The sequence below is a fragment of the Pipistrellus hanaki genome (genome assembly GCF_964339955.1).
Source record: "Pipistrellus hanaki genome assembly, chromosome: 10".
NCBI classification, from domain to species: Eukaryota; Metazoa; Chordata; class Mammalia; order Chiroptera; family Vespertilionidae; genus Pipistrellus; species Pipistrellus hanaki.
The window spans coordinates 62,174,355-62,189,437 of record NC_140512.1 but is presented as its reverse complement, the minus strand read 5'-3'; the positions used below and the strand labels follow the sequence as shown (position 1 = coordinate 62,189,437).

The 15,083-nt window shown below is 42.9% G+C and overlaps 1 protein-coding gene across 1 annotated transcript in view; it reads left to right on the top strand.

Moving 5' to 3' along the window:
* Positions 1–2,362: 2,362 nt before the first annotated feature.
* The window catches only part of KCND2 (potassium voltage-gated channel subfamily D member 2), a 482,531-nt gene continuing 469,810 nt past the window's right edge, over positions 2,363–15,083 (top strand). The window contains exon 1 of the mRNA XM_084897017.1: positions 2,363–3,622. Coding sequence (XP_084753143.1) covers positions 2,508–3,622 — 1,115 coding nt within the window. The 5' untranslated portion in view covers positions 2,363–2,507. The remainder of the gene's footprint in view (positions 3,623–15,083) is intronic.

The window sequence follows — 15,083 nt, the reverse complement described above, 5'->3', positions numbered from 1 at the left end:
GTGAGCTGATTCCCTGCAGGCTGGCTTCGTGTTGATCCTTCACCTTTCTGAAGCATCCAAACCTTAGGGATAGATTTAACTTCCCTCCCCGCACGCCATCTAGTGGTTCCATCTGGTGTCTGTTTGGTGTTAAGGACGATTCCTAAGGACTGGGGGGGCGGGGTGCACGAGAAACAAAACGGTTGGCCGCGACAATTTCCTAATCTCGGCATCACACCACCGACTCCTCGCAAGGACGCCGCTAACCACTTTAACCGTTTGGCTGTGCACGGCGATGCGCAGCGGGAGGGAAGGGGGCGCGCACCCACCGCGGCGCCCGCCCCTGGACGCGGGCATCTAGAAAAGGAAAAGGGTTCTGAATCCTTCCCTGTCATCCGCAAAGGACGGGAAAAGGAGTTGTGGTGAGACCTGGGCTGAGGACGCTGCCAGACTTTTCGACAAGTTGGATGGATGACGTAGGAACCTCTGCATCGGGAACGTCTGGCTGGAACAAATAAAAAGAAAGAGGAAGAGAGAGAGAGAGAAAGCTCTTACAAATTCTGCCGCGGGGCTTGCTAACCCCCCCACCCTCCATCCCAACCCCACCCCCTACCCCCACCCCCGCCAGCAGCCCCCAGAAGACAACCAATTCCTGCGCGTTCCGCTCCGCTCACCGCCTTCCCAGCTCCGCTCGCTCTCTCCCTCTCTCTCCTTTTCCCACGCTCGCCTGGATCCCGGACCCAGGGCGGCAGAAGCCAGGCACCAGGCACCAGGCTCCAGGCACCGGGCACCGGGCAGCGGTCCCCTGCCTCCTCTCCGCCGCCAGCCTCCGCAGCCCGGCGCGGGCAGCTCCCTTTGTTCGCCGCGCTCGCCCTCCCCCGCGCAGACCCACCTGGATGCCCTCCTAGGTGACATTCGGCGCCAGGCCGGTGGGGGGCCGGGGCGGAGCGATCGGAGCCCGAGGGGGCGGGGGCGGGGGCGGCGGGGAAAGGTCAAGCCCCGGGGAAGGCGGGGGCCGGACGCCCAGCATAACCTGCGTGGCCGCTTATTTATTTATTTTCTCCCTCCTTATTGATCGCACGAGCGGAGCGGCGCGGGGAGCCCGGGGACATGCAGGGCCACCCACTGGCGGGGAAGCAGCCAGCCGCCCTCCCGCGCGCCCGCGCCGCCGCCGCCGAGCGCCTGCAGCCCCCGCGCCCCGGCGACCGCCCGCGCCGGCCCCGGCCCCGGCCCCGCGGCAGCGCCCCGGCCGCCCCGCAGCCCCGGCGCCCCGCCCCGCCCCGCGCCGCCCCGGCCCCGGCGGCCCCGGCGCAGTAAGTTGGCAGGAGCGGGTCCTCGCGATCGGCTCGCCTCCCCCCCGCGCACCTTTTGAACTTGTTGCTGCCGCGCTGCCCGGCCTGCATCCGTCCGGCTTTGGAAGGTGACGAGGAGGAGGGCGGCTCGGAAGGATGGGGGAAGGGGACGCGGAGCTCGCGTGAGCTTCGTGGATGCTCCCGGGGAGCCCGGGTTCGGATTCGGCGGTGGGCGAGCGGCTACCCCTGCTTCTTTCGCCCCCCCCCCCCCTTTTTTTTTCCGGGTGCACGGGAGGAGAAAGTCTCTATGCAACTCAGCCCGGTGCACGCTCGGCCAGGCGCGTACCGCAGGCGAGGCGCGTTCCGGGCGCAGACACATGCTGCTGCCGCCCAGGCGGTGGCGGCGGCCAGCTCCCGGGCTCCGTGACTGTCACCCCGCATGCACCTGAGCTGAACTTGAAGAGAGAGTGAAGGGGCGATCGGACGGACGCTGTGGGCAGACACACGACGGGCGCTTGCAGACGAGGGGGGAGAGGATCCCCGCGCCCGCCCCGCCGCGCTCCGGTCCGTTACACAGCCCGGGGGGCAGCCGCGGCCACGGACTCCCCCGGAGACGGAGACGCGGGACAGCGGCTGCTGATCGCGCCCCGGAAGCTACAACAGGTCGCCTTTTTTGGGACTCCTATGGCGGGAAGGGCCACTGGAATAAGGAAGGTTTGAAGGAGCCAAAGGGAAGGTGATGAGCATTCCTGGATTCTCGTCCAAAAAACACCACTGAGCGACTGTCCTTGGTTTTCTCTACCCTTGAGGCACACTCATCCCAGGTTATCCGAGGAGAAACCCAGGACACCTGTTTGAAGACATTGCCGCGTCCACAGCCACCTGCGTGCAGGTTGGTGCCAGGAGTGGCCTGGTCCCATTTCTGGGGCAGGTTTGGGCGTGATTGCTAGGACGCTGCTGTGCTTTCCAGATAGCTGTCTCTTGGAGGGAAACCTGCTCTCCTGGACACTGGGACTTGGATCCAGGAGCCAGGAGCCCTGCCTGGGAACAGGAGTGACACCTCTTGGCCACCTGCCTCTGGAGCATTTACTCACACAGGACAGGAGCGAGTGGGTGAGTGGTTGGGGCCACTTTGACCTGCCCTCCAGGCCCTATTGACCTGCCCTCCAGGCCCCATCGCCCTCCTTGGCCCTCCAGGCCCCGTCGCCCTCCTCGCATCCACGTCCAGCAGGCACCATGGCCGCGGGCGTGGCCGCGTGGCTGCCCTTCGCCCGGGCGGCGGCCATCGGGTGGATGCCCGTGGCCTCGGGCCCCATGCCCGCGCCGCCGCGGCAGGAGAGGAAAAGGACCCAGGACGCCCTCATCGTGCTGAACGTGAGCGGCACCCGCTTCCAGACGTGGCAGGACACCCTGGAGCGCTACCCGGACACGCTGCTGGGCAGCTCGGAGCGGGACTTCTTCTACCACCCGGAGAGCCAGCAGTACTTCTTCGACCGCGACCCCGACATCTTCCGCCACATCCTCAACTTCTACCGCACGGGCAAGCTGCACTACCCGCGGCACGAGTGCATCTCGGCCTACGACGAGGAGCTGGCCTTCTTCGGCCTCATCCCCGAGATCATCGGCGACTGCTGCTACGAGGAGTACAAGGACCGGCGGCGGGAGAACGCCGAGCGCCTGCAGGACGACGCCGACTCGGACGCGGGCGGCGAGAGCGCGCTGCCCAGCATGACGGCGCGCCAGAAGGTGTGGCGGGCCTTCGAGAACCCGCACACCAGCACGCTGGCCCTGGTCTTCTACTACGTGACGGGCTTCTTCATCGCCGTGTCGGTGATCGCCAACGTGGTGGAGACGGTGCCGTGCGGGGCCAGCCCGGGCCAGGTGCGGGAGCTGCCGTGCGGGGAGCGCTACGCCGTGGCCTTCTTCTGCCTGGACACGGCCTGCGTGATGATCTTCACGGTGGAGTACCTGCTGCGCCTGGCCGCCGCGCCCAGCCGCTACCGCTTCGTGCGCAGCGTCATGAGCATCATCGACGTGGTGGCCATCCTGCCCTACTACATCGGGCTGGTGATGACGGACAACGAGGACGTGAGCGGCGCCTTCGTGACCCTGCGCGTCTTCCGCGTGTTCCGCATCTTCAAGTTCTCCCGCCACTCGCAGGGCCTGCGCATCCTGGGCTACACGCTCAAGAGCTGCGCCTCCGAGCTGGGCTTCCTGCTCTTCTCGCTCACCATGGCCATCATCATCTTCGCCACCGTCATGTTCTACGCCGAGAAGGGCTCCTCCGCCACCAAGTTCACCAGCATCCCGGCGGCCTTCTGGTACACCATCGTCACCATGACCACGCTAGGGTAAGGTGCCCGCCGGGGGACATGGGATGGAGGTGGGAGATGATGGGTGGGAGGCGGTGGGAGACCCACTCTGAAGTTATAGAATAATAAGTTAGAGGAAATCTTGTGTTTTTTCTCATGGTCTAAATTTGGAGGAACTCTGTTGACCTAGGAAGTGGATATGATGTAGAGGTTAAGAGGACTCAGGGAGTTGAGTACGGATGCCTAAAAGTTGATGAATGCGATAAAGAAATTTTAGAATTCCTGAATGTAACGGCGGATCATCAGTGTTATATGTGTGACTACATAAAAACGTACTAAGGATGAAAAACACAAAATCTGGGCCCCCAAGAAAGGTATAATTCTGCACCATGTTTATTGAAATGCCCAGAAAGTGCTCCAGTGTATTCATGTGAAAAGTTTTCATGTGCATTTGGAGTATCCTTTTTATAGGGATAGATAGTTTTGGCATGCATTTTCCCTCCAAGAACCTGAATTCTTATTTTACATTATAAAGTATAGGTTATAAGTGCCATTATAAAATGATTTTGTAATACCTATGTGCCTATTGCTGCATATGCTTGTTCGTTTGTGGCTGATGAGTTATTCAGTTTTAGAATGGCAGGGCTGAAATGGATCAACTTTATAAAATGCAGTGGAATGATATTTGCAATATATTTAAGACTCTAGGTTCATAGTTTCAAAAAAAGAAGCAAGTGACTGTCATCCGCCATTTTTTGAGAAACTATAGAACCCTCAGGCAATGGGCCCATGACCATTCAATAAATGTTTAGAAGGTTGAGCAGTGTCTGGTGAGATGGATGGTCACCAAGGGCTGGTTGTGTTACAGCAATTTGTGCGTTCTAATTTTCTCCTGGAATTCTTTTGTGCATGCTTTTATTGGCGATAATGGTGTTTTGGAGGCAAAGGGACATCTTCTGAATTAATACTTTGAAAAAAATTTAAGCTGGAATTAAGACTTACGTTGGAGCAAAAAGAAAGATATGAAATGATTAGTAATAGTAAGCAAACTGCAGAAAAGTAGCAGCATTTACACATTAGAGAATCCAATAAAATAAGGTGGTAAGAGCCTTGTACTTTTATGAGTTCTTAGATAAGACAAGTAGTGATGGTGCCCTTTCTCCAGCTTTATGCTTCCTTTCTGGCATAATTAATCAGTCCAATAGGGATTTGGTAATGGCTTCAAGAAAAAAGTTATTCCCAAGGCTGCTTTTTCAGTATTGTTTTTCTGGCTAATTTAATTGCCTTCTTTAAATGATAATGTGGTTAAAATCAACCTAATTTTTTTAGACATCTTGGGTTGAACAGAGTTTCTCATGTTGTCATCTAGCCAACTAATAGAATATGTTATATGTGAGGAATTTTTGGCTAAGTAGGAAATTATAGTACAGTAAAATAAAATAGCATGACTTTGATTTAGTCTTACATGTTTTTGTTAGTTCTACTGGTGCATTTTCAAAAATGAATTAGTGAAAATCTGTATTCTATTGTTTGTATTTCTCTTTTATCCTGTTGGTAATTTTGTGACAAATTTTGAAGGAGATTCAGAATAGTGTAGGTGCTTAATTCTTATCAAAGGGGATATATATTGGTCATGTTGTCTTTTTGGCACTTGAAATATTAAGGAAAATTGGATAGTGCAAATCAATATCAGGATTTCAAATTAGAAGTACATATGAATAAAAAGGACTCTGTGTCAACAGGACATAAAGGGAGAAATGCTAAAAGGAAATATATTTTTTAAAAATCTGATGTCAATGGCAGTGTTTTTCATGAAGTAGAGCAGTATCTGGTGAGTCATTTTAATACTATATAATGTCTATAAGATTGAATATAGGCATTTTTGTAATGAATGTGTTGACATGGTAATTTCACCAGCTGAAAGTTCTATTCTAGACATGTGAAGTTAGTATTATTTTAAAATTTGTTTCCTGAAATGACTTTTAAACTTTTATTTTATTTAGAATTTTATATTTGTTTTTAGGAGAACAATGGGGAAATGGCTAACCATTAATGACATTATTATTATATAATATAAATGCTTATAAGCATCTATTTCTTGAAATAATTTAAGAAACTGAATCATGATGCCTGAGTAAAGTCTATGAAATGGATTTAATTCATATGATTCATATGCAAGTGGATTAGAAGAATTAAATCTATACTTTCTCAGAACTTGGAAGCAAAATGAGAGTTACTTTTAAGATTTAAATTTCATTGAAGTTGACAAGTTTAATTTTCAGAAATTAAGCTAATTAGTGACCCTAATAGAATATAGTAGTCATAGTTTTAAGATGTAGAAATGTTGTATAGTCGAAATACAATCCATTTATTAAAAAATTATATGAATGTTTAACAAAGCATATGTTTTATAATTTAGCACAGTTTATTAGGAAAATGTCTTCTGTTCTCATCAAAATATATTTATAATACATTTATATATATATATATATATATATATATATATATATATGAATTCTGCCTTTTTGTTTCTTATCTTTGGTTGCATTGTGACTCAAAGGTTTATTTAAGGATAGAAAATATTTGACAAATCATTGCCTGAATTTATTTTTTACTCTGTAGTTTTATACGATGAAATATAAGGTATAAAACTTTCTGGAAAATATGCATAGTTGAAGCTAATATCAAGCTGTGTCTGACAAATGATCAAGAATTTCCCATTTCGCTTTCTGAGCTCTTTTTACATGGCCATTATTTTTAATGGAGTTAATGTTCATTAATTAATGATAATAGAAGTGAAAATGGAATCCTAAATAGTGGTTATCCAAAGTTTCAGCTCATGCAAACATACTAGTAAGAGAGAAAATAGCCAACAGTTTTGTAATTCATAATTGACAGAATTATCTCTTCCCTCTCAGACCATTTTGGACAATGTTCACTTGGTCTTTTTGTCTGAAGAAATGGGTCTTTCTTAGAACTATTGTATATTCACCTTTCTTAGAACTATTGTATATTCACCTAATCATTTTTGTGCTGGCTGAAATACTAAGTATGTCATTATACTATAACTTAACCATGCTTGTTCTAAATGGAATTATTTAACTTGCTGGTAAAATGAATATCTCAAAGTATAATTTTAAGCCTTCCCATTTCTAATTAATTAAAGCAGAAAACATTAAAAGCATAATTTTTAAACGTTAAAAAAAGTCCCACTTGGTAATGGTGTATGATCTTTTTAATATATATGTTGCTGGATCCCATTTGCTACTATTTTGTTGAGGATTTTGGCATTTATCTTTGTCAGGGATATTGGCCTGTAGTTCTCTTTCTTTGTAGTGTCTTTATTTGGTTTTGGAATTAAGATAATGCTAGCCTCATAAAAATAGCTTGGAAGTGTTCCTTTCTCTTGGATTTTTTTTGGAATAGTTTGAGGAGGATAGGTGTTAGTTCTTTGTTTGGTAAAACTGTCTTGTAAAGCCATCTGGGCAAGGACTTTTGTTTGCTGGGAGTTTTTTGATTACTGCTAAATTTACTCAGTAATTATTAGCCTATTCAGGTTTTATGATTGATTCTTTCAGATTCAGTTAATCCTAAGAAACCCAAGGAACCAATCAGAAAGAATGTATGCACCCCATGTGTTCATAGTAGCAATATTTATAATAGCTAAGATCTGGAAACAGCCCAAGTGCCCATCAACTGATGAGTGGATAAATAATCTGTGATACATTTATACCATGGAATACTATGCAGCAGCAAAAAAGAAGGATCTCTTACCCTTTGAGACAGCATGGAGGGACCTGGAGAATATTATGTTAAGCGAAATAAGCCAGTCAGAGAAAGATAAATCTCGCTCATATGTGGAATCTAATGAACAACATAAATTGATGAACAAAATAGATTAAGAGACATAGAAGCATGGAACAGAATGCCAAATCTCAGAGGGAATGTGGGGGTGGGTGGGTCAGTGGGAAGAGAGCACCCAAAAACTTTTATGCAAATATGCATAACCCATGGACAAATATAATAGGATGGTGTGAAGGCCTGGGTTGCGGGGGAGGGGGGGCGGACACAGTGGGCAGGGATGGGCTAGAAGAGATCAATATGGAAAAGTGTACATATGTAATACAACAATATATATATATATATATATATATATATATATATATATATATATATATATATATTTTTTTTTTTTTTAAAGAAGCCAATAAAAGAGGATGTCAGATTTTTGAAAACAGTGTTTAGATTGGCCATGCATATCTATCTCTCCATACCATATCCTTCCTTTCTGTGCGTATCTATTGACCTGCATTTGGCCCTGACTATTCTACCTCCCTTCTTCCCATAGTGAAAACTCTAATTACTGCCTTAAACTGCCTTGGGAAAATAGGACCTGAAACTCCTCCTTTGTCCTAATGACCTTTTGGAGATGGCTTTCAGGCCTTGTTTTACATGCAGGAAGTAGGATAGAACTTAAATGTTGCCAAATTTAGGAAATTTCAGTGATCACCAATAATAATAATTAAAAAAAAAAAACAAACCCAATGTGTGACAACATATTTAACAAGTTCCAGCTTCATTTTATCATTGTACCTCAGGTGCATGATGTTTTGAGCAAGAAGTGTATCAGGTGGCATTAAATAATTGGAGGAGATTTTTAGATTAGGTAGTATCTGCATTCTGAGTTATGATTGCTAATGATTGAGACCAGTGCTTCCAACCTTATTTTTTTTGGCCATGCCCCACCTAAGCATCTCTAAAATCCTGATATCCCTCTGCCCTGACATATAATTCTTATTATTCAAAAAGTGAACTCCTATTCATGTGGAGGAAACCTAAAAGGCCACTAACTAGGTCTAAACAAGCTTCCAAAGAACATGGCATCCAAGAAAGAAGAAAATAAAAAACTGAAAGGTCAGTTGAAGTCCTGACGAAGAAATCACTAAGAAACTTTAAAAAGTATGAAGTGATATGATAAAACTAGTGACCCAATGCACGAATGAAGATTCTTGCACAAATGGGCCTTCATCCCCCTGGCTGCCGGCTCTGCCTTTGCTCTGGCCTGAGCAACCTTTCAGTTCTGGCCAAGAGCTGCCTTTCTGCTTTCTTACGCTGCCTGAAGGCCCCAAGTGGCTGGGGTGGTGATAATGCAAGCAACCTGCCCTATCCCTGGCCGCTTGGTGCCTGTGTATGCAAATTAACCTGCTGTCTATGTTGGGTTAATTTGCATACTCACTCCTGATTGGTTGGTGGGTATCATGAAGGTATAGTCATGTAGCATGTTACTCTTTTATTAGGTAGATAGCTAATAAAGTTTCAAAACATATAATAGAGAACTGAAATGCATAAATATGTCACAATATATATTTATATACTGTATATGAGGCCCCTAGATTAATAAGAATTGCAAAAAATTCACTATTAATAACTCATTCTCGAATTGCCCACCCTTAAAAATCAAATCCTGTGGGGTGTGTGCCCCACATTAGGAACCACTGATTTAGACCCTATAAGAAACAAAAAAATAGGTAATGTATTATTCATGGCATAAAACTTAAGAACTTGGAAGTGTCATTTTTGCAGACATTACCTCTTCTTTAATTTTAAAATAAAGGTATTTTTAATATGGGAAAGAAAATTACTATGTAGTAATTCTGTAATGTTTTGTTTAGAATAAACTTCATGATTGAATTATATAAACCATTCTGATTTCTGAACGAATACAGGAAAAATTTATTTATAGTATACATTCTTCAGAAACAAATATGGTAGAATTACTGGTACATCTATGCTCTCAGAAAAAAACTTAGTGTAGATGTCTATAAGACTTTCAAACATGAGTTCTATAATATTTCAATTTTAATAGGTTTGGTAAGTTGCTATTTTAAAAAAAACAAAAAGGCAAAATAATATTTTTTTGTGATTTTCCTAATAAAGTAGCAGGGAAATTCCCTTTTTTAGAATGGCATAATTGGAGTGGGATTTTATACATATGCAAATAAATATACTAAGTGTTTTATTTGTTATCCCATATAATAAAAGGGTAATATGCAAATTGACCCTAATGGCAGAACCACTGGAAACTACTGCCTGCTATGACACGTATTCACCACCAGGAGGCAGATGCTTAACACGGGTGCTGCCCCTGGTGGTCAGTGCGCTCCCACAGGGGGAGCTCCGCTCAGCACAGCCAGGTTCCTGGATTGAGAGAGGGCTCAGGCCAGGGTGAGGAACCCCACCAATGCACAAATCCATGCACTGGGCCTGTAGTGTTGAACAAAAGTGGTGAAAGCAGACATCCTTGTTTTGTTTCTAATCCTAAGGGAAACACTTTTAGTTTTTGCCCATTAACTATGATATTGGCTGTGGGGTTGTCATATACAGCCTTTATTATGTGAAAGAATGATCCCTCCATTCCCACGTGGCTGAGAGTTCTGTTTTTTGTTTTTGTTTTGTTTTGTTTTTATAAAAAATGGGTGCTGGATTTATGTCAAATGCTTTTTCTGTGTCTATTAATATAAGCATATGATTTTCATCTTTCATTTTATGTGTTTCACATTTAGCTGAATTCCAAAACTAGATAAAGATATACATATTTTTAAATGAGGCCATTTAAAAAATGTATGAATCTTAATTTCTTTTATAAGCATGCACTTTATTGACAGACAGAGGTATGTTTAGCAGAGATAATGTGTTCTCTCAGCAGAGTACTTTAGAGATTGTGCCATTTTCTCATTTTCAGTGAGTCTATGATATATTTTTTTCTTTTTAGGATTTCCCTTGAGACTAAAGACTGACTTGGTATTGTACTTATTTTTTGTATGGTTATGTCATTCAATTCTGATGTCACGTATTTTGCATTTGTGTAAACTTTGCTCTCAATTATACTCATTTTTGAAAATAAGTTAATGAAGACCAAATTTCTTTTGACCTAATTTCAGAATTCCTGATAATAGAAAATTTTGCAATTATTTATTTAAAACCATTCATTTTATACATGCAAGATTTATTTTGTGGATTGCTTATCGTTAGGCAATTAAATAGCAGCAAGATTATTTGAAATTTAATTTTTGACTTTTTTTTTTGAAGGCCTTAAGACATTATATAAGAATGTATATTAATAACAACTTGGGGGCTACTGATGATGCTAGAGGGATAAGAAAAGGAATACATGTCCTTTATATGCCATCAATATGCATTTCTCTCCCAGCTCTACGGTCTGTGACTCACTCCACATTCTTCAGTATCACTGCTTGCTCTGTATTCATTCACACAGGACTGAGGTTTTACATGGTGATTTCTAGTTGATATAATACACCCATGTGTTCTCATCTGGTGAACTTCTAGACTATTTGTCAGCAAACTACCTGGCCTGATGGAGGAAAAAGAAAATCAAAATTTTTTGTTTGTTTGTTTCCTAAATCACCTGAAAAATCTTTGGCCTGTTGGTTGTTAAAACTCTACAATTTAACTTCTCTTTCGTTGAAAGAACATTCACTGAAAAAGGAGTATTATTTTTCCTTCAGAGCTCTAATAATGATTCACTCTTTTTTCTCTCCTCTCCCTATGTCTTACATTGTTTTATGGATATATATCTCCATATACTGTTTTCCCACTGGCCCACTGGTTTCAGTAGCTCGACTTGTAGACTTGACAGTGTGGGATATGGTCTGGTATTGAAAATAAATCCAGAGATAAAACACCATCTACCTTTCTGTGCACATCTGTGCTGCTCTTGGCTTCTGTAGATTCCGTTGGAATTTAGTTATCTCCTTTGAGAACCAGCCTTTAACATCGAACTTCTCCATGAAACCTTCTCAACTTCCCAGGCCTATATAATGTGTAGTTGGAATGCTCTTGACATTAATAAATGCTTTTTTATATACAAAGTGTGGTTTTACTTCTTGCCTTCCTAACTAGATTGACAGGCTTTTGAGGTTTGGATTTATACCTTCTGGGACTTATTACCCACGAGCTCAATACCCATCTGTAGAAAAATCTATATTAATGTGTTGCCGATCATGGCATGAGATGATAACTGCACACCACGGAGAGAGCTCCGTAGCCAGGGAATTGTGCCACCTCAACTTTAGCAGTAATCTACTGATCTAATCTTTCCCTTTGTTCAGTGTTACAAAGTGAACTTTATTATTTGGACATTTTATCTTTGAGTGTACTATAACATACTCTTTTTAGTTTAGGGAGGGCTATGAGACTTCTCCATTTTTGGTAGTAATTATTCTACAAGTATTAGAATTAATAGCTGTCAGTGTCTTTTTCCTTAATCAGTTTGCTTTCTGGTGAAGGCTGGGTACCTCTGAGAATCATAGGGAGATAGCTTATAATGTAAGGGAGTCAGCCCAGGAATGCACTGCCTTCTCTTTCCAGCTCAGCGTCCTAGCTACATATTAGCAGGCAAGGAGCCCGCAGGTGAAAAAATATTTTGATGACACTTTGTGACAAGGAAGGTGTTCTTTCTCTTACACAGTAAACACGAGGTGGCACTTTTTTTCTTTATGCAGGTCTACTCATTTACGAGTAAAATGGAATTGTTTAAAAATAGCGAACTATTATCTGTAAATGACATAGAAGATAAATGTAGTCCCTCTCGGGAAGAAGTTCCTATTATAAGAGGTTGAAAGGCAGGTATACAAAATACATGTAGCTACATATCCTGGCATGGTGCAATCCGTTTTTGCAGTGGAAAATTTGACAAGTCTGTTATGTAAAGAAGATTCGAATCATGAAGAGTGTGGGGAGAGCAGGCGGTGAGTTATCAGAAGTTAGTAATGAGAAAAAAATAACCCTGAAAGTGCAAGATGACAGTTGAAATAATGTCTAATAGGATGGGAAGGTTTTGTTCCAAAAGCAAAAGGTCTTGCCTTTTTTTGTTTTTATGTGTGCCTGATTCTTCTGCCTTCCTCACATTATTCATTTTTAAGACTAACAGGAATAGTGCTTTTGCAAACCCAAAGTTTTATCTTTAGCATGTACTTTTAGAAAATCAAAATGTGACTCATAGAGCTCAATTCAAGTTAGCATATATTGTTGATCCTTTACTACCTGTCATGGCCTTTATAGTAAACATAACTGCCAATTTCTTAACTTTAAGAATTTTGCAGTCCAGTGGGAGATGCAGAAAATAAACATGTAAATACTATATAATTCTAGGTACTGGTGGCTGCTATAAGCAAAATAGATCAGGGTAAGAAGTATACTATTTTAAACGAGGGGCCCAGTGCACAAATTCGTGCACCTTAAAAGGAACTGTGGGCTGCGATGCTGCAGTGGACACAGGGGTGGGTCTGGACCCATCCTTCCCACCCCCATGCCACAGCCGCTCCCACATGCTGATGGTGCTGGCCCCCCTCGCACCTGCTGGTGGTGCAGGGCAATTGGGGCCGGTGTAGTCATCTGGTGTGAGTTATGGCTGCTGCCCTGATTGCCCTTCTGGAGCAGGGGGAAGTGGAGAAGCCCTGAGGGGTAATCAGGGCCTGCAGCAACTGCGTGCACCTGCTGATGGTGCCAAGTGATTGAGGCTGGCACCAGGTGCCAGCAGTGAGTGAAAGCAGCAGCTCTGGTGCCAGCAGCATTGCGAGTGCCAGGCGGGACCATGACGCACGGGAGCAAAGAATTTTCAATAACCACCAGAAGCTTACCTGGATGATGGTGACTGGTGTCCCGCCATGGTCTGGTGCTCCATTCACCTGCTCCACCATCCTGCTGTGGCCGATGCCTGCCATGTCCCACACTCTGCCACCTGCTGCCAATGCCTGCCATGTTTCCTGTGCACCCCTGTGATAGTGACCGGTTGTTCGGTTCCGCCTTTCGGTCTATTTGCATATTAGCCTTTTATTATATAGGATAGGAGACAGACAAGGTCTTTCCAAGGGGAATATATAAACTGATGGCTAACTGAAGGGAGTAAAGTGACTTCTGTGCATATCTGGATGAAGAGTTTTAGAAGAAGAGAGAAAAGAAGTATGAAGAACTCAAGGTGAAAGGAGGCTTGGTATATTTCACTCTGTAATTGAAGCAAATGGGAGGGAGGGGCTTAGTAGCAAATGCTATCTGAAAGGTAGTTGGGACAAAAGAATGTAGGATGTTACGGCCACAATAAAGATTTCTGGTTTCACTGAAGACATAATGGAGAGATATTAGAAAGTTATTAGCATACAGGACAGGATGTGATTCTATATTAAAATGAGCACAAGGTCTGAAACATTTACATTTTTTTCAATGGCCATTCAGCATGTATAAATTTTCATCCTTTCTTAGATTTGTCTTATTTACCTTAACTTAAAATTTACATCCAGTTATTCATGAGATTTTTCAGAAAAATAGAGTATTTTATAAGAATGCATGACTAAATTATTCCTGACAAAAATAAAACTAGTTCAAATGAAAAAAAAATTTTTTTTCTGAAAAGATAAAATTGGGTCTCAATAGATATGGAGCTATTTTGGAAATGACTGAAGATTATTACTTATTTTGAATATCGATTTGCAGATTTACAGTTGTCAATTCTAATGTCAGTGTTCAAGAATATCAGATATGCTTTGATTCTATTTATAGAGAATTTTCATTTATTTTTTTCTATCATTGCAGCAGATACATATATATTCTCATCAGGTGTTTTGTTATTTTCATGAGTTTGAAAGAAAAATGGTTTCTATGTTTTTAAATCTGTGAAAATTGCCAGAGGATCTGTATTTTTTTACTTTTTTATTTTTTACTCTAAGGTAAGTTGGGACCGTGTATAATGGAAACTTACAGAGATGGTGCTTTGGTAAGGATCACCATGCTGAAGAGTAAAACATAATAAAAAAATGGAAAATTGGAGAGAACTTAGGTCAGAAGAACAGGAATTGGATTAACAACATAAAAATACAAACAGATAATTATGGTAGCTTCCCAGATGAGCAACTTGTAAAAACAGTTCTTGACCGTAAGGGAATTCAGTGTGGCATCTCACTTTTGTATTCTCCTTACAATATCTGTTCTTCAGGTAATTCTCCACCCCCCCCCCCCCCCCCCAGTAGTTCTATACAGAGGTTGTATTTCTGCTGGAACAAGCCAGGATTTATAAGGGCCATCACAAGGAAAATGTGCCTTTGCCTGTTCTGAAGTTGTTAATCCTTTGTTGATTTTGATGGGGGGGCTGGTTTTCTTTCATCTTGATACAGAAATTGAAGCTAAGTATATGGAAATACTTAATAACTTTATATGTTTCAACTTAAGGCCAACCATATCCAAGAGAATAATATGAAGACTATCAAATCTGAAAATATCTCTGAAGGCTTTGATTTATTCATTTTTGTGAAATTAAGAATGAGAATTGGAGTTGATATTCAATTGGTTTTCTGATATTTTGTAGTATTTTATAAAATGACACTTTTTGGGTATATTTATAAAATAGAACTTTTTGCATACATCTACAACCAAGAAATATTCATATTCTCCACTCATATTGTACAGTTTATCAGAATATTACTGTAGT